A 20,836-nucleotide genomic window follows, 5' to 3' on the forward strand; every position below is an offset into this window, starting at 1 on the left:
ATTTACGAAGCCATTCAACCAGAAATGAGCCTCATCGCTGAACAAAACACACGCGCGCGCACACATTTCGAACCGAACACTGATTTTGGTAATAAAATTCAATGATTTGCGAGCGTTGCTCGTTAGTAAGTCTATTCATGATGAAATGTCAAAGCATACTGAGCATCTTTCTCTTTGACACCATGTCTGAAATCCCACGTGATCTGTCAAATACTAATGCATGAAAATCCTAACCTCAAAAAAATCACCCGTTACTCTATTGTGAATTTTTAATAGGAAAGTGGAGATGGAAGGTTTTGTTTTCGTATATACATACATTATTTATATTTTAAATAGTATATATATTACGCAATTACCTTGCATAATTCCTCATTTCTATTATCTTTTGTGTCTAAATCCCGTTAAACTAATCACATGTTTCTTGCCAGATACCAACAGGGTTGATTAAGTAACTAGAAGAAAATGTTACCCAAGTTGAACGTTCTTTTGTCGCTCGTTTACAAAAAAATGCAGCTAGTGTTCGCTTTATTTTTGCGGAAACGAAACATATTTTGCAAGTTCTGGATTATTTTTACACTTTTCACCAAATATTTCTCGTATTCGTAATTTTAAATATTTTTTTTTTTTTATTAAAATCAATTGGTGGTTCGTGATTATGTTGATTAATAGCACTGTTTATTGTTTCGTACATATAATGTACATATTTCACGTACGATGCGCGAACAACATTTTTCTTTGTATCGACATACTTTAAGCATTGTTGACGCAATTTCCATTTGAATTAGGAAGTAGCATCATTTACATTATTTCCAAATTTTTGTTAATTTTATTGCTCTTTTGAAAAGGAAATAATGTCAATTGATTTTATTTCGCATCACTATGGGAAATAGTGCCAATTGTTGATCTTGTTACCTGTCACCTTGAAATATATTGATTTGTTTGAGTGAGACTGAAAATTTTAGACTATTCCTCAGAAAAGGGATTCGGACGCTAGTTTGATCCCCATATAAAACCAAAACGCTTTTGTGGGGTTCTTTTAAGACTACCGTTATTAAAACTTAAAAAGAAAACACGATCTAATTAGTTTTTCATGAATTTGTAACCCGATTTTATTCGATCTACAATTTTTAAAATAATCCGAAAATAGTTTAGGAAAAGGGAAAATAATGGGGCACCCTAATGTGTATGCCAACTGTTGGTATCATTGTAGAACTTTCATGACAATTTTTTTCTATTTTATTATCTATACGCGAAAAAGTTTGTGTGGGTGCCTTCAATTATGAGAACTACAACATCCAATGTATGTACATACCTAGTTGCTATTTAGGTACATATGTACATACATATGCATGTACATATGTATGAATGTATTTACGCGAAAAACTTTATGTTTGTACGTAAATGTACGATCAAAATTTTTTATTTTAAATAATAGAATAGCGTCACACAACATGACGCAAAAGATCATTAAGGTCTTTGCAAACGGTACGTGTTATTTGTTATCAAATGAATAGGTATGTAAATAAATATCTATGTACCTAGTAAATATGTTTGTACATACATACATGTGTAGATAATTATATTAGTATAAATTATATTAGTATAAATTATATTAGTATAAACAATGTACATTTACTCACATCATTGAATGTCGCATCTGTAAAGAGTCCGAGAAATTTGCGCACGAAATCCTCACTGGTCATGTAGTAGTCGCCATCCTTTTGTAATGAAGCGTATCTAAGGAAGACTTCCCGGAGTTTATCGGCGCTGGCACGTTTTAGAAACGATGATCCCTGCAATGGCAAAAACATATACATAAATTGATAACTAGATACATATGTACATATGTGCGAGAGAGTAAATGAAATATAAGTTGTGTTCTATAACAAAATTAGCTTTAACCAGCCAGCAATCCAAATCAAGAGCGTAAGCGAAAATCCTCTCCAAAATGAGAGGGAAACAAAAACAGTTACTGAACAGAAAATAAGACATCACTTACAAAAACAGGAACTGACTTTATTTATATTTGTAAAGAAACAGAAATGTATGGTGTCGTCATGGAAGAAAAAAAGGAAACGGAACGTTGAATGTTCGCCAGGAACATTTCTGGAAGTAAAAACATGTAAAGGCCAAAACACGCGATTGGTGCATTTGTACAAATTTCAACATTTTGAAAGTTACAAAGTGGTGTTGTTTGGTATTGTTTTTTATTCTCGGTAAAAAAATACTAGACAACACCATTCTGTGACTGCCAATTTGAACAAATCTGTACAAATGCGGCAATCTTGTGATATGGCCTTTAGTACTATCATAAAGTCAGATACCAGGCAGCCAAAACGCTACCAAAATGCGACAAATCCAATCTCAATTTTTAAGTGATGGATAATTTTTTGGCGTTATCGAACGCCTACTTTCAAAACTTAGAAATAACTATTACAAATGTTTTTGTTATTGAACGCGGCTATACTCTGAGCAATTAAATGAGGGAAGAAATGCAATCTAAAGGAGCGCGATGACATTTGCGGTGTTCACAGTTGATTTCAAAATGGGTTTTGCAACTATTTTGCATCGATTTCCGACAGTTTAATGCTGAAAAAGTTACAAAATGTTGATGTTGTATTCCAGAACGAACTGTGAATACCTCGACTGAACATAAAATTTGTATAACTGACTGCCGATTAAAGTGAGTAAGTAATGAGAGTGGAAGAGCGAAAATTCAAATAATCTGACCATGTTCATGAAATCTCAATGCTCAATGCGAATAAAGGTCAAATATGTACATACATATGTATACATACATACATTCATATGATTAGAAAAAAAAATAGTGTATGCAAGAACACATACATTCCTACACTAACATATGTATGCACCTGTATATGTACATATTTAGAAACGTATGTATGTATGTATGTATGTAGGAGTATATGCAGTTATATATGAGTACATTTATACTTATATGTAGATATATTAGTACTTATGAATTCACTTACAGACTGAGGCATTTTAGTGTTAATTCTTTTTGTTTTTCTAATTGATATTATTATTATTTATTCGATGAAATTTATTCCCTCTGAAAGTATGTATGTACATATGTATGTATTTCGCCACAATATCGCGTCCCACCTCGTTACTTTAACTATTATGTATGTACTATTGTTCTTTAATTCCGGATGGCACTTTAAATTCACAACTGAAGCGATTGTCAGCAGAGCAGCAACTAAAAAGCTATGCCAATAGTGCCTCTCATTATCAGCACAGCCGGCTCGAGCACGTCTTCCGCTCGAATTTCGCAAGTAACACAAATTAAACAATTAGGCGTGTTTGAATGTATTTAAACAGAGTCGGTTGAGATGAGAAACTACTAACTGGGCGCCCAAAGCGAGTAAGAACAACTTTTGAAATTTATTGCAAAGAAGCACGGAAGGGAAGAGGGCGTAATTTAAGTCGGATTTTGAAAATTTCCAACATATTGATTTTTTGTACCTATAACTGTACCAAGTTGGTAGATATTGATAAATTGATTACCGAAATATGTATGTAGGTAAGTGGTTATAAAGATTTTCGGTTGGCATATTTCAGCTCATAAATATATTTCCTCATCATTTTCTTCATTTAACTCCGGCCCTGTTGAAAATGTTATTATCTCTCTCGGACTCTTAAGAACGAAAAAAGCAATTGCTGAGCGTTAATGCCAGAGTATTATTAATAGGCAAAAGCTATCTCTCCATATAGGCTCATTCCACGGTAATCGATACCGAATGAAATGAAAATAAACTTAAGAATTGGAGTGTATTATTTCTAGTAGTCAAGAGTAAATAAAACCATCTTTCAAGACTGAAAGCCAGAATTCCGAATTTTATCTTAAAATGACATATTTTTTTATTTTTGGTAAAATGATTACGATGGTGTACTTGTAAATCCCAAATTTACTGTTCTTCACTATGCAAATCAACTTCAAAAAGTTCAACTGTTAATAGTAATACTTTTATTTCTAGTATCCGCACCATAGAAAGACTACTAAGCTAATTTGTTAGCATATTTAAATTAATGGTAAGAACATCCCGAAACATGATTTCTCCCCTGCTCTGCTTAAAAAGAACATTCCTTTAATATTAGAAAAGCTGATCCAAATAGAGTTTGCGAGCTTAACTGAAAGAGCACACCAGTTCCAAACGCATGACCTTTACCCGGATCTAATACCTACAGGCCCTACCTACTTTAATGATGACTATACTGCGTATGCTAGATGCCTTATTTTTCGCGCAAGAGGTGGCTTACTTAATCCTAATGCAAGATCTTTTAAAAATATTTCTTCTAAGACCTGCTCTATTTGCAATGTGAGAGCTGTTGAAGACACCTACCATTTCATTGGGGGATGTCCTATATATAAAAATATTCGCTCCGATTGTTTTGGTGAGAAAGTCTTGCACCTGCCAAGAGTTTTAAATATTCTTAATGATAATAATTGTCGTTCGCTGCATATTTATATAAGTAATTGCCTTAAATATAGAGAGCTGATTGTAAATGAGTTTTCTTAAATATATATATATATATATATATATAATATTGTTTAGTTCTAAGTGCAATGCAGACACACAACATTTATTGTTATTGTCTACGATCTTTTATTTATTTAAATTTAAATTTTAAAGATAAATAAGATTACTACATCCCGAAATATTCCGGGATCCCGAGATTACCAATTTAGGCTCCCGAAATCCCGGGTTTCATAAAATGGTCCGGGATTGGATGCCTTAGTGGCGATGATATGATCTCCCAGTGCCTCAATGGCTTTGCATGTATGTATACATATGTATATGAATTTTGTACATGTAACTTATATATGTATGTATGTATATATATATTTGTTGATTCGTTAAATTCGCACGTGCTCTATAATAACAAAAAACCTTTTTAAAACATCAGTAAAAGACAGAAGAGTGGCTCTCGCTATTTTATAAATATACATATGTCTATTTTAAGTATGTATGTAAAACAAGATTTGAGAAATATGTTATTTTACTGTTTAAATAATGAGTTTTTTTAGACCACACTTTATGATCGTAGCTTTTGAATATATATGAGAAAAGGATTGTTTAGGTATAAAACTTGTATTATTATATGAGAAAAGGGTTTTTCAAGTAGACGCAAATAATTCTTACGATGATAATATATACAAAAGTAAAAATGGAAGATGTTGAATGACTCACTCCACGACAACTTAGTGCACTTGATGCTGAGGAACAGCATTCGCCAGAGGTTTGAAGATGTAGGCGAGGAAACTAGTGACGGCGAGCCTTTGGTATCTGAAGAGATTGTGGACGATAACGAATATGATGTAACTCCAGAGGACTGGGATATAGAAGAAACCCGGTTAAAAGAATACGACCCACAAGACGAAAGTGAAGATGATGAAAAAGTGGACGACTTATCAGGTGAAAGCGGGGAAACTATTCTGACAAAGATGGAACAACTCGGTCTACTGTACCACCACAAACTGCCAGTTTCGAACCCACTACATACTCAGGTCTGCAAACAATGGACCTGCTCGTGCCAAAGAAAAATAAATCAGCATTATAAAACTGCAGTAGGAGTTCTTAATAAAAAGTCACTTTTGATATTAGATCACAACAAATGAAAAGTGACGTTAATAACATCGTTAAATGCTTAGCAGCATATTCAATCAAGCGGCGAACGAATAGATGTCCTTTACCTGGCGACACCTGAATTTGAAGTAAGAGCTACAAATAGTCCAGAATATTCTCTACGCGGAACGCCAGTGAAGCAATAAACGGTGGTCCTTTGAGGATAATGGATGTTGACTAGGAGGCGATGAAGGGCGTGACAGTGCGGACAGAATTAAAACAGTGGTAATTGTTATATATATGCTTCAAACTACGCCAAAAAAAAACCTGCATGTTGTTGACTGGTCATTTGACAGCATACTTCTTCATTAGTAAAAGGTCGCCAAAAAATAAGGTTCGAGCTTTTCAGGCTAAATTTGTATTTTCCTTCAAAATAAACGATATTTCTACTCTGAAGAATTCTGCGAAATTAGAAAATACCTGTCAAGCAACAAAAATGATAGTTGAAAGCACGCGAGAGCTCGAAAACCGCTCAGTATGCGAGAAAAAGTATGCTTCGTACTTTTTGCGGCCTACACGTGCGGGATCTCGCATGTGTCGTCACGCAAGCGAGATTTTCCAGTACGTGAAGACAGCCGGTAAAATCCATCCATCGAACATTCGTTTTTGCGAGCTGCATTAACTTTACCCGACCCGAGGTTCACAAAAATTCATTTCAAAGATCCGTTAGCAATGATGGGTTCGATCTTCGTACACAAACGAAGCCGAAAAGATGATAATTTGGGTAACTCAGAAGATGAAATGACGTTTTATTTAAATTGACAAGTCCTAGAACTAAAGCGGAATATCATCGGCGCTTGGGAGGAAATGAAAATGGCTTATAGTTTAGTTAGTGTGGGCGTAACTTAACTTGCGTAAGAAATGTTTACTAAACACGTCAACTCAGCAAGAAACGGAAATATCCTGTTTTTTTATTCTCCTTCTCAGCTGATGTTCACTTGCCCGCCTATAACTCACATCAAAAAATTTCTTTACAAAAAAATATTGCTTTGGGCATTATATTAAAATACGTTGCGTAAATTATGTCTAGACTAACTGGTCGTCCTTCGAGTATTGATAAGTCTGTTTTATTTAAAGCAGTCTAAGGTTTGCTGCGTGCCAGAAGTGCATATGCATTATTTCGGTTTTGAACCGAAACTGTGCATGTACGCATTACTTCGGGTTTTGTCATATCCATTATTTCGTATGCACAGTTTCCAGATGCACAATTTCAGGGTGCCTAGCCACGCCTACCTCTCACATAACGGTATTTTCGAAAAATGCAGAAACTACGATATTTCCGTAAATACTGCATCCAAATTTTAGAAAATTAATATGTGAAGTAGAATTTTGCTATAAAACAAGACAATTATGCTATTTTTGAAAAATGGATGCTGCACCGTCCACTTCGGAAGAATTGCTGTAACTCAGTAGCCGCGTCACTAACCCTCACCAAACTCGGTATGAGCATTGCTTAGAGTGAAACTGAAAATTTTCTAAATCGGACATTAACCACGCCCACTTCACATATAACGGTATAACAGAAATACGAAAACTGGAATAAATCAGTAACTAAAGAAGGCAAGGAAGAAGGTAAGCAGTGCACGCTTCCACTCCGCAGCACCTGGGTTCAAACCCTGGTCAAAGCAACATCGCAAAAATATAGAAAAAAGGTTTTTTATTAACAGCGGTCGTTCCTCGGCAGGCAATGGCACACCTCCGAGTGTATTTCTGGCGTAAAACTGTAGGTCCCTCCGCTCTGTGTGACAACATCGGCCAAAACTAACATATGTATGCTTAAGTGCCAATCTATTATTATTATATTAAAGAAGGCACTTCACTCAAAATTGACGTTTGCAATAACCTTTAAGCAGAAAATGATATTTGCAAAGTTTTATAAAATGGACATGGCACAGCTTACTTGTGACCAGGAGGATCCGAGAATGCGTTTGGTTTTGTTCTAGTTTTGCATGAGAACAAAATGTAATGCCAGGAACGTTCCCATAAAAGAACCAAACATGGAAAAAAGTTTTGAGAGTGGTTTGAACGGGAACAAAATGAGAATAAAAGTTTCGGGAACGTTTTCGTAAAGTAAAAAATGCGAACGTTCTCAAGAAGGGCAGAATGTGAGCGAAAATTTCGGAAACGTTTTCAATGAGAACAAAATGAGATACGCTCGTTCTCAACGAGAACGTTTCAAAGGAGGATCAAATAAGAACGAATGACTGGGGAACGTACCGCTAAAGAACAAAACGAGAACAAAAGTTTCGAGAAATTAACGTTAAGAATAAGCGGGGCGGCTGCGTATTGAGATGAAAAATCGTTTCAGTGGGAAACGCGATTGTTAATTCTAAGCCGTATAAAGCTGGATAATTTCATCTGCCAGATCGTTTATTATTCGCGTGAACTTTCCATTTATGGAAGAATTTTTCATTTAATGTGCACGAAAAGTTCGTGTCTTAAGTCTATCGTTTGACAAAAATTTTGTTCTCGCTTCCATTCTTCGTGAATGGTCCAGAGAAGATTTGTTCCCGTTTCGTTTTCTGTCAGAAAGTTTCTGAGTCTTTGGTTCGAAAATGGTTCTTCAAGATAAAGTTTCTTAGATTTTTGTTCCCATTTATCTCTTCGCCAAGATGTTCCCGACAATTTCGTTCCCAAGTTTTTCTCTTAGAAATGTTCCCCAAAGTATTGTTCGCATTTTGTTCCCTTTGGGAGCGTTGCACGGGGTTTCGCTCTTATATAATTCTGGTTCAGAACTTTCTCGAGAGTTTTGTTCTCATTTTCGTTTTTGTGTACACAAGTACGAGAACAAGATTTAGTTTCGATCATTCCGTTTGTTCTCAGTCCCAGCTTATGCCTATATTCTACAGAGTTTCTCGGTCTTTGATATATTAATTTATACCAATAATAATGAAATAAATTGGCACTTACTCACACTAAAAATATTGCCTTTGATACGGAAAGTCAGTGTGTTGAAAGTTTTTGAATATCGGACTAAAATTGCGCTCACTTCCCATATAACGGGACATTTCAAAAATACGAAAACTCCGATATTTCAATAACGCTATACTCTCCCAGTTATCGTCTCAAAAAAAAGGGTACAATTATTTCTTTTTCATATCGGTCCCCAAATTTGGTTTCGCTCAAATTTTTGATTTTTTTTTTTGTTCTATACATGAAATAAAGTTTATAAATAAAATAAACAATTATGGGGTGAGAGAAAAGCATTCTATTAATTTTTCTGCTCTTGCTAAACAGTAATGTAATGTTTATGTATTTATTTATATACTGTGTATATAAGTGAATTGTTTTGCACATCCATAGGTATTGCGTGTTTATTTTAAATCAACAAATTGTCTTACGGTAAATTAATAAAAGATCAACGAATGCAATGAATTACTAGCGTGAAGCAGTTATCACGTTTTTAACATATACAAATACATACATACATACATAGTATACGCATACATAAATACAAATTACCACATTAAATTACATATAAACATTTAATCGATTAAACGTAAATGCAAATAAGCCTCCTTGTTGCCAACTAAGTAGATTTATGTATTGCATTTACACTAGGGTTGTCCAAAAATACACAGGAAAATCAACTTTTTGAAAATTTGGATTTATATAAAATAGAAAATAAGGAGACCCGTATTTTTTCATTATACAGTCGAGTAATATTTAACCGTGCTTTGTAGTTTTCCATATATTTTTTAAGGGGAAAATTAACTTTTTCGTAGTTGCTATAAGATCGTTAAAAATAAATATTTTTTTAATGAATACAAATTTTTCTCATCATAAATCTTTCAACAATGGAATTATGATGCTATGATGCAAATTTAACTGCAAGATTTATAGAGCTTTAATTTGACACCTAGTTTTTAAAAATCAAACGAATGGTGCAGATCTGATGGCATTACCAAAACTAGCAAAGATGATTTTATGCATTTGCAAAATAACTTCTTATGTATGTATTTGAGAAAGTGTAAAAAAGATCAGATTTTTATTTTCTCTTTCGAAAGAGGAAAAACCGTACTTTTAAATAAAATAATATAAAACATACTTTTATTTGCGTTTCTTATTCGCCTCATTAAAAGATACTATTTTTTGTTAAAAAAATTGTTATTTTTTGAATACCGGTTTAGTTCTTTTTTTTGGTGATAAATTGCCTTCACAAAATACCAAACACGTACACATTGCAGACAACAAGTTTTCTAGCCCACTTATGCGGCATTGTACGGTGGAACGGTTTTAGAAAATGAAAAATAGGGGCTGAAAAAAATTGGACCTATATTTGTAGGTATAAGGCCACATTGCAATACAATTCAGAGGCAGAAGGATAATATTATTGAAAATTATTAACATACGTTTTTTTTTTTTTGAGTATTGCTCTCTTGTGATGGAAAAGTTGGTACAATCGTACCTTTTTTATGTTTGAAAGTGCATTCGGTACAAACACGCAATTTTAGGTGCATTTGGAACGTAGACAAATAATTTCTCAGGAAATCATTTGTAATTTTTAACCTTCAATAACCTTATATATATTTATAGGATTCAAAATTAAAAATCTTGAAGAATAATTTTTTCAAAGGACATTTTGGTTTCAAAAGGATAATAGAAAAAAAGTTATATTAAATCTTGTTTTCAGTTTTATTCTTAAAAACCATTTTCACATGACTTCCCGCACTAAATCATTTGTATCTCTGTTATTTTTTTACCCAATTTTAAGTTTTTATACGGCTTTAGAAAGAAAAATATTTGTACTATTTAAATAAATAATGCGTTTTTTAAGTACATTGTAAATGTGTGGAAAATTTTTGGAATAAGTCTGAAGTTAACACAAATTTTTATTACTTTTCCCACTTCGACATTATTATTTTCCAAAATTTCAAAATAAAGTAGTCTCTTTCAGCCATTACTTCGAAAGGCATATTCAATTCCGGGTAAAACTAGGTACCATTTATAAAAATCAAGACAATTTCGGAGTTTATGAATTTTCTTAAGATTTTCCAAAATAATTTCGATGTAGTTTTACAGAAAAATTGAATCGGCTGGATTGGATTCATTTTGAGGTTTCAATAATTCGCATAGAAAAATTTGAATTTTTCTCATTAAAAAAATTATATAACTTTATAATCTGTTTTTTGATTTTAATGAATGGTACCTAGGAATTAGGCATTATTTTAGAAGTAATCACTAAAACAGCCATATAAAAACTTAAAATCTGTTGAAAAATAACCGAGCCAAAAACTGTGTTTTTTTAAGTAAATGACCGATATGATTGAGTAAAAATTATATAAAATTTTCTGTTACAATTTAATTCCTATATAGGAAAAAAGCACCGATCAGCTGTTTGTAAACATAATTTATCAGACTAACAAAAGTAAGCCGAAAAGGACGTTCATACTTAATAAAATTACAGAGCACCAACCAGCGGTTTACAAAAACTACGGAAATGGATGTGTAAAGTTTTAAATTATTGCATACATTTTTTGAATTGGAAATTGGGAATGAAATGCATAGAAATAAACTTACAGTGAAATTCTGGAATTTACGATTTATAAAGCACTTAACCCCATTTTTATTTTTTTTTTAAATTAAAACTTCTCTTTCAGATCCTTTCTGCACTTTACCGGAAAATTGTATTACCAAAAACTGGTGGCACTTGTAACCGCAATTCTAGGAACATTGGTAACGTTGGCAACATATTCATGAATTCAGTTCTGGATTTTTATAGAATTTGTAGTTTGCATATTTCACGGAGCAATATTTTGTTATCAGCTTATGAGAAAATTGTTATATCCGTCATTAGCGTAAACTAAACCATCTGTCTCTTGTGATGCTATTAATAGAGTGTTCAAGCATGTATGCACATTAGACCATACCAGACAAAAAAGTTAGCCAAACACCTTCTTGAGTATCTTTGCAAGCAATTTCAAGAAACATTTATTTTTTTGTCAAACATAGTGATGGCCTTTTTAAATTTTCTGTAGTTTCTTCGAAATTCATAGTCGGATCTTAAAGTTTGATATATCGATGTTTTTGTCTCTAGGAGTCTTTTTGGTTACAAATTGCATTCAACTCACTTACCCTCTTCTAGTGTTTACCCACCAGATCTCAGTTCTTACCATCCCAATGTCAGTAAATTAAAGCTTACTAAAAATCCCTAAACTTTTGTTAAGGAAGTATTCCGATTATTCCAGTAGATCTGTATATTTAACAAAACATTTTTTATTGTATGTATGTAGGTGTCACCGAAAAATTCAAAAAGGCGACTAAAAAAATTTGTTCCGAAACTTCCTTGCAAAAACACTCTAGATTCAGGGATGTAAGGCGAATTTTTCTTCGTTTGCTTGTGAGTTGGTTCAGTCTAATGTGCACACATCTGTACATACATATGTATATCTTTCACTTTTTTATTTACAACATTTTCTTTTAGACTATGTCAGCTATCTACAATGGCATACGAACATATATATTCGTGGTTGTTGTTGTGCTTTTCTCTCTTTTGCTACAGCAATAATTCCTATTACTGTGGCTCTTGGCTTGTGATTAAAACAACTTTTCGTCTCTTGTTGCTTGTAGTGCAGCATTATGCCGACACTGCGTTATTGAGCCACAACACAATGACCTTCACCGGGCGGCGAGGGAATGTGGAGGTATGCATGAATAAGTATCTACAGCACGTGAGCACAAGAATGGAGATGTTCGAAACGATGACATTGAGTATTGCGAGTGTGTGCTAGGGTGCCAGGGGACAACATCAGCACATAAATATTCACATGGAAACATAAAATGTAATGTAACAGCGAATCCCCTAAAACTAATAATAATAATAAACGGTTATATTTATGTAGGAAAGTTTTAAGGCTTAAGATATTACGCGGCTTGTGAATTCCCTGATTATGCCTGCGTGGTAACTCTCATATAAGAGCAGTGCTCGTAGGCTTTACTGCCACTTTTAGCGCAAAATTTAAAATCACTGCCGCTGCCGAAACACTCAACTGGATATTACGATTAATTCAAATTATTTCGAGAAGTTTCTAGAAATTAAAGTAGCCAAATATATGTATGTACTTCAAATAAAGTTCGCAAAACTCATGATGATTATGCTAGATGAGTTATCTTATTTGACAATTTGCTTTTAAAATTTCTTATAAGGTAGTCGAATGACAGAAAAGAAGGCGAGAAAGTTTTTTTATTACTTCTACTGTTTATTGCGCTATGGTAAAGCTTTATAAACATTTTACATAAGTATGTATTTTCCTTAATTCATTTTTACACTTGTACTGCTACTGGTTAATTGTAATTAAACGGCAATAATGCAACAAACTGCTTATAGCTGGCACTGATGCGATCCCTGCTGCATTATAATTGCACTATAATTGTGATTTAAGGCTATCGGTGCATGAGAGTTCAACGAGACCACGCAAAGGATCTTGGATCTAGGCGAATTTTTCGTCATTGTCTTCTTGTTTTGCAATTTTGCTTCACAACAGAACGAACGCGCTGTTGTCGCCACAACGTCCCTCGAATACATTTTGTTTTCAGAGAATAGTAGATAACCGGAGCGCCGCGGCACACTGTATGAGAACCAATGCATTAGACGGTATCACGGTGTATAGGCGGAACAAAAGTCAAATTTGTTCTAAGCGACTTTGACAATTCACTAGGAAAATAAACCAATTTAGCTGTTTTTACAGGGGCTAATGTTTACACTCCTAAAATTTCCTGATAGTGAGTATTCAAAATTGCTTTAAACAAGTTTAATTTTTTTTGTGATACGGTCTAATGTACATAAACACATATGCACATACATATGTATGTATGGAAATCCATATACAATTTTTACGTTATTCTTATTTCGTGTATATCTAAATACTGGTTCGAAACATTTAAGTTTGTGAGATTGTTGCTCTTTATGCATCGCTATGTCATTGGCAGGACCCGCTGAGCGCGAACACCACAACCACAGGTGGTCCACACCCATTTTGTTTGTCAGCGGGCTTGTCTGCTGTGTCATTTGTAAAGGGGTGGAAATTCTCATTAAATTTTTACGCTCTTTTTGAAAAAATACTGCACGGTCGCGTATACGACATGTATGTATGTACGTAGATATGTACATAACTACGTATTTATGAGCATGCCCCAGCAGCAAAAGGTAATGTATGGTAAAGTAAGTATACAGTCATCTAGCCTAAGAAAAAAATCTAACCTGATACCATTCGGCTCTTGCAATTATGTAATATACACAGCAGGAAAAACAAGCGTTAGAAATTATTATCTGATTCAAAAAAGGAAATTTGTTTTGGTTTTTTGTTTGTTTTGTTTTTGTTTTGTTTTTTTGTCTAAAACTAATCGTTATTTAGTAGATTGACTGGAAATGCATTACTTGGTTTGCGTGTTTTCGCTTAGTTTTAATGACTAATATTTTGTGTAATAGAGAATGCTTACTCCCTTTCCCTACTGGGTGCATTTGCATATATTATGCAAATATCGCACGCCGTCTTCAAAAGGAGCATAACTCAAAATTTGGCATTTTAGAAATTATGCGCTAAAAATGTACACAGAGCAATTGTTAACTTTTCATCTAAAGCTGGAGGTAATTTTTGTTATAATAAAAAAAACACGAGGAAAAGTCTCCCTTGCCCATATGATTATCATGTGCTAAGAAATAGTTTTTCACATTTTCTGAAAAACGTGCAATTTTGAGTTGTGTCACTTTTGAAGATAGTGTGCGATATGTACACTCATAAGGTAATAGATGTATTAAGAGCATACTGGTTTAGATTCTGAGTGCAATTGACGCAATCAACAAATATTCTGCATCCGCCAATTTTGCGGAACGAAAAAAAAGCTTTCAAGTTCAACATAGTGTGTATCAAAGCCCAAGAGCCAATTGCTATGCGAATATTAAAAAATACGTGTATGGAGGTTGGATTCTATTTACCACAAACTTCTATTTGGTATCAGGTCATCTTTAATCCATCTCCAAACAAACTTTGCGAAAACACTTTTCACTGTGAAAACTTACTGACAAATAAATTTATTTTCATTTGAAAATGTAATCGTAATATTATGTGAAGTGATGCTAAATGTAAGTAAAGTGTTTATCTCCATTAGAGTCCGTGTTAAAATAATTTGACAGCAGTGGTCTATGGTAATTCCTTTTCAATGGTTTCCAAGCTTTATTCAAATCTAATTACAGATATGTATGTATGTACATATTGATGTAAATATTATGCATAAGTTCCTTCAATGTAGTCAGTGTTGCCAGACTCACGGTTTAACCTGTAAACTTCCTTTCTTAGACAAGCTTACAGTTCTTTAAATTACCACCTACTTTGTACACAAAGCAGCTTTTTCGAAATTTCCGTTTTAATAATTTAAGATTATTCTCTTGGTGTTTTGTGAGTCAAGTTTTAACTGTACTTTGCATTCAGTCACCACATTAAATGTGGAAAGAATATTTTCCCAAATCAATTTGAATTAAACAAGAAATAAACTAGAAATTCCAGCACTCGCTGTTATTCTAACAACTAAGGTTTTCTTTAAAAAATGCTCCAGGAGATACCAAAATTGAGGTATTAAAAGCTCAAAAAAATTAACCAAGCAATGAGGCCCGGTTACATCAATCAATTTTAAGTTTATCAGTCTGTTAAAATTGATTGGTGAAACTGGGGATGAATTTAATTAAAACAGAATGTCATTCAAATCTTCTAGTTTACCAAGTCTATTCGTTTTTAGTTAAATATTATCTGAATTATTAAAATCTGGCAACACTGTCTGTAATGGCAAATGTACTTTTAAATATTATATTTAATAGTCTGGGGATATTTAGTCACAATGTCTATAAAATTTTCATGGAATTATTCTTGATCGTTACCCCTTAAATGCTTTCATAATTTGGTACTAGCGTCAACAACGTGACACTGCCAAGGCCGGCAGCAATTAGCCGGAAAAATGCTAATTAAAATGGCACAATCACAGCGCAAATCGGAAAACGAAAATTCGAAAGCTTTTGGTGAGTTAATATGTATGTATGTGGGTATATGTGTATGCTTGTACATACACAGTGACTCAAAAAAGTGACCGCGTGTTGATTTTTTTTCAATATTCCAAATTTTTTCAAGTTAAATTTTCTTCCGGTATTTTTTTATATAAATACTATACAAGCTTTAACCAAAACTTAAGAAAATTCAACAAATTTTCATCAAAATCTCAACTTTTAAATCTGAATCTTAAGAAAATTTTTGGGCATGCATCTAATGAAGTGCAAGTTTAAAATCCCTGAATGTAATTTGTTCATATATTTTTCCGTAAACAAAAACTGTGCAAAGAATTTGTCACTGATACAGAATGGAGCCGTAAAATTCTATGGACTATAAAACTGCATACCCAAAAATGTTCTAAAGATTCTGATTAAATAGTAGTAAAAGTTGAAATTCTCATTAAAAATTGTTAAATTTTGTAAACAAACTGAAATTCATGTTGCCTCCATAGAAGAAAAAAGGAAAGTGAACGTTCAATGTTCGCCAGGAACATTTCTACAAGTAAAAACTAGTTGGCGCTATCATAAAGTCACATAGCAAGCAGTCAAAAAGCATATAAATACCAAAACTCGGAAAATGCAATTTTGATTGTTTACAAAAATTGCAACCATATGTTTTGTGATCATATGTTTTCGTGTTGGATAATTTTTGCTGACTAAAATTTTGCCAGTACAAAATGAACGTTTCTCTTGCACCAAAATGAACGCTTGCTCTCTCAATTTTTGTGTGTTGGATAATTTTTTGTCGTTATCGAACGCCAACCAGTAAAAATTTGGAAAAACTATTACAAATTTTTGACTTGTCGAACGCACCTAGTATTCTTAACTGTCAGTGTCAGATTCGATTGTTTATAGTTAGTCTGTTTCAATAGCAGTCCGGTTTACATGATTTAGTCAGAACTTACAGGAAGTCGTTACTATTGACATAAAACCTGTCAGTGGGAACACTTTTCAGAGAGTAACTGAGCAACTGTTCCTAGTCAGAAGTTACAGGATTTAGTCCGGAGTTTTTTTTTCCTGTAAGTTCATGAAAAGTGTCAAACGATCAGCTGATTTACATGTACAAACAAAAACAGAAAGCGGTGAAAGCAAAGAACCTTATATTTGTTAAAAAATGGAAGTAAACAACGAAATATTTAAATATGTATAGATTTTAATAATTATTTAGTGATATTTCAGCCAAATTAGCGTTGTACAATTGACATGTAAACAAACCGACTGACGTTTTTACAGGAAATAGTGCTTTTTGCGTTCCCATGCACTTCTGCATCTGTTTTCCTTTTACTCTCATTTGAGAGAGTAAAATTGTAGTTTGACAGTTCCACAGGTTTTAGTCCGAAGTTCAAAGGAACAGACTATTTGTGTACACAATTCATAAATGGTATGAAGTAATCATTATAAAATTTTGTTATTATTGGAAACTGAATAAAAACCTAACCACATAAGAGGTAGCGATAATAATTTGCTTTAAATAGTTTTAGACGAAATCAATTCTTTTCATTTAATGACGATTATCTTTAGAAATAATCAGTTAGTAATCAATAAATGGGTTTCTTAAAGAATGCCCTCCAATTGATAATCGTCAGAGTTAGTACTAGTAGAAACTAGAACTAGAAGTAGAAATTTAAGAGTTTCGCCATCACAATCGCAAGATATCTTTCAAATACAACATGCAAAAGAAACACACCGGCACTAATGCTTTTAAGGGCCTTTACAGCCATTCGTTTTGTAAGCTGCTAGTTGTTACTCGAGAGAGGACTTTGCTCCTGAATTGCCTACTCAGTCCAAAGTATTACTTGGTGGCAACAGTTATTCCGATGCTGACATTATTACCCGGATAAACGAAAGTCTCTACTTTGTTTGTTTTGGATCCCCAAATAATATGTATTTTAGCATATCCGGGCAACCAAATGAACGGCTATTAAGCGGATATCAAAAAAACAGAATGAGCGGATGTTAACCGGATATCCGGATATTACTCGTATTTTATGCGTATTCACAAATATCCGGATAGTCCCGGCCCTGAAACACATCGTCCCTTGCTATTAAATCGTCACAAACAATAAATATATCGTATATGTATGAATGTGTGCATGTGCATATGTATGTACATATATATGTACGTATTCGGTTTATAACACTCTTGTTTTCATCTAGAAAATTACTCATTGGTCCTCCTACCTCATTCAGTTCAGTTTTTTCCACCATTTTTTCGGTTTACGTTACTTCTGTGTTGAATCCTTTCGGCCTTGCAATTATATTTTTATTTTTATACAACTGAAGTATACTTTCTACTTCAAATACTTTCTAACACTTTTGTGTTACACAGTTTTTTTTTTCTACCACCACTGCTATTATAAAATGTGCAAATTTTAGTGTTTTTTTATATCTGATTATCGCAAAACACACCCACGCCAATTGCACACTGTGAACACGCACTCGTATATTTATAAGCTTTTTTTTTATATTTGTATATACATATGAACATAAAGGTGGAATTCTATATACAATTTTCACTGCTTCACCGATTTCCCCACCGATCTGAGTCAACGCCGAGTGCTTTTCTTCTAGCGTCGCGCTACCGCCAAAAACCGAACCACAACTGAGGATCGTTCGAATGGCCAAACACCCGCGATGTTGTGATTTCCTGAGGATTGGCGGAACACCATTAGAACAAAAGCGAATGCGAATGTGTTTGTGAGCAGATTTTAATCGATTGTACGTAAAAGAGAAAAGTAGTGTCAGCACACAGTGCATATACTATGTATAAGTATACATATATCTACATATGTATATACAGATGTACACAAATAAATACATAAAGCGAAAGCAGCTGACTTTTTAATTTTCAAATTTGTATTTAATACTTATTTGTTATTCGCTTTCGTAATTATTTCCTTGCATTAAAACACTTAAAAATAAATCTCAAGTGCCCTTGTTTCCTCTATATAGGGTGCCCAGAAATTTCGAATTTTTCACTTTTGAGGGTGAAAAGAGAGCGAGTGTTGGAGATTCAAAGTTACATATTCAACGTAGAATATTTTGGAAGAAAAACTTTTCACTCTTAATTCCACCCCAATCTAAATCTAAAACGAAATTGATGCATACGTTTTGAGACACCCTTTATAGCAAGTTATGCCTACATATGTGTGTATGTATTCAAGAAACCTATTTACATATAAAATGTAATCTGCCTACTTCAGTTAGCTTAATGCGATATTTGTCGTTAATTTTCCCGCCACTGAGTTTTTGCTAGTTGCTGATCTGAACAGAACTGTTCTGTTGACAAGTTTATGCACTTGAATTCATTTTTAAATTATTTATTTATTTTTGCGAGCAAATAAATATACGTACATTTGTAGCATGTGGTCGATGTTTTTGCGAAACCGCCTATCTTATGGCACTCAAATTTTAGAGGAGAGCGAAAAAACGATTTATTCTTGGAAGGCATTGCCCTAACATGCGGTATTTTCTCTAGCTATTATTTTACAAATCTGTTGTTTTAATAACGATTTTACGATTCTTATGCATATGTAAATCTTGATGCCTGGCGTTCAGGGTTGCCAAATCTAATTTTTGTCACAATGGCAATTTAGGCGGTTTTGCAAAAACATCGACGATATGCATATGCATATATATGTGTCTATACATTTGTATATATTTTTTAGAAGCTTTGTTGCGATGTGATCGAATAATTGATCTACATATAGATATGTACATAGGTACATACTATATGTATGTTTGTATGTGCATATACATATGTATACTTATGGTATATATATATTTATATTTATGCAGATACATATGTGTGTGATTTAATAACTTCAAAATGTTTCTGAGAATTTATCTTAGTAGAATTAATATTACAACGGCAAATAGATACCTAATACATAAGAGCGTAGTATTGAGTAAATGATTGGGATAGAACATTGGAATGATAATTTGCTAATGCTTTTATTCACACTGTCACACGGTCAATAGTTATTGACGTGATCCAAGTATCGCGATATTTATTGGCGGGGCGAAAATATTTAGAAATTCTAAATCTGGATAGCGGATCGCAATACTGTCAATAAGTATTGAAGGTGAAGCATTTTTAAAACGCGACCCATATATTTCGTCAGTGCATCTTGCGCTCTCATAAAGCGAACACATGCCTTTGCCATGTTATGCCTTCGCTGTCGGCGCTTAAAACCTTTCATAACAAATTCACTGCTTGTTTATGCAGGAACGCCCATGCCCTTGCCTCGCAGTTGTTTGCAGGCAAGCACAAGGAGCACTTAATATGTTTGACTTATGGCAAAATGTGGGAGTCAGCCTAAGAATTTACACTTCCTTGAAAAGATCCAACTGGGGCATGGTGGAGAAAACCCTCAATCAAAAGCTCTGAAAATCTGCTTACTCACATTCGAACAACGATCGCCGGGCACTGTACAGGAGCTTTCCCTACAACCCTCGAACTAGTTTGTCAGTACATATCTTGGGTAAATTGTGTTGGTAAATATAACTAATTTATTTTTTAATATTTTTATTGAGCTTAGTACCACGATTGTTTATTAGGAAAAATTGAAAAAGCATCAAAGTCTAAGCGGTAGAAGTTATAGCAGCTATTTCGGAGATCACCACATCTCTTCATCAGACTTCTTTTTTCAAGACTTCAGCAGCGTTAACCATTGAGCTATGTACATCCCGTAAACTCTTGTTGCTGTCAAATTCCACGAGAGTTCCTGGTAATGAGACATCTGACCATTTGGGTAGAGAAGGCTAATACCAAGCATTCCTGGGTGCGCAATCAGTTAAAAATAGGTAAAAATTTCACCAAACAATGCATTTGGCCGGTTTCAGGTGTACATCACTTATGATGCTCTCAATCTCAAAAGATCTTAAGTTGAAAAATTGGCAAAGGAATTACCGCCAGTTGACACGTGAAAATAACGCGCTATACTTTAGAATCCAGAATTTTAATATTACTACTATGTACGTAAATAAATGTTAAGCTGTTACAGAGAATACTTGTTTGTGGACTACTTATGTAATTATGTATATGCTTACGAACATACGTATCATCATACATTCTTAATTTTAATACACAAAATCCATTTCCTAAGACTCTATGAGAGGAAAATGACGCTGCGAGCAAATTTGCAACGTT

At 33.7% G+C, this 20,836-nt stretch overlaps 1 protein-coding gene across 1 annotated transcript in view; it reads right to left on the minus strand.

Moving 5' to 3' along the window:
- Positions 1-20,836, minus strand: part of LOC118736749 (calcium-binding mitochondrial carrier protein Aralar1-like) — a 33,709-nt gene that overhangs the window by 1,197 nt on the left and 11,676 nt on the right. Inside the window, exon 2 of the mRNA XM_036466764.1 lies at positions 1,641-1,793. Coding sequence (XP_036322657.1) covers positions 1,641-1,793 — 153 coding nt within the window. The remainder of the gene's footprint in view (positions 1-1,640; positions 1,794-20,836) is intronic.

The sequence above is a fragment of the Rhagoletis pomonella genome, unplaced genomic scaffold, assembly GCF_013731165.1.
Source record: "Rhagoletis pomonella isolate Grant_MI unplaced genomic scaffold, Rhpom_1.0 Rhpom_scaffold_00004, whole genome shotgun sequence".
NCBI lineage: Eukaryota > Metazoa > Arthropoda > Insecta > Diptera > Tephritidae > Rhagoletis > Rhagoletis pomonella.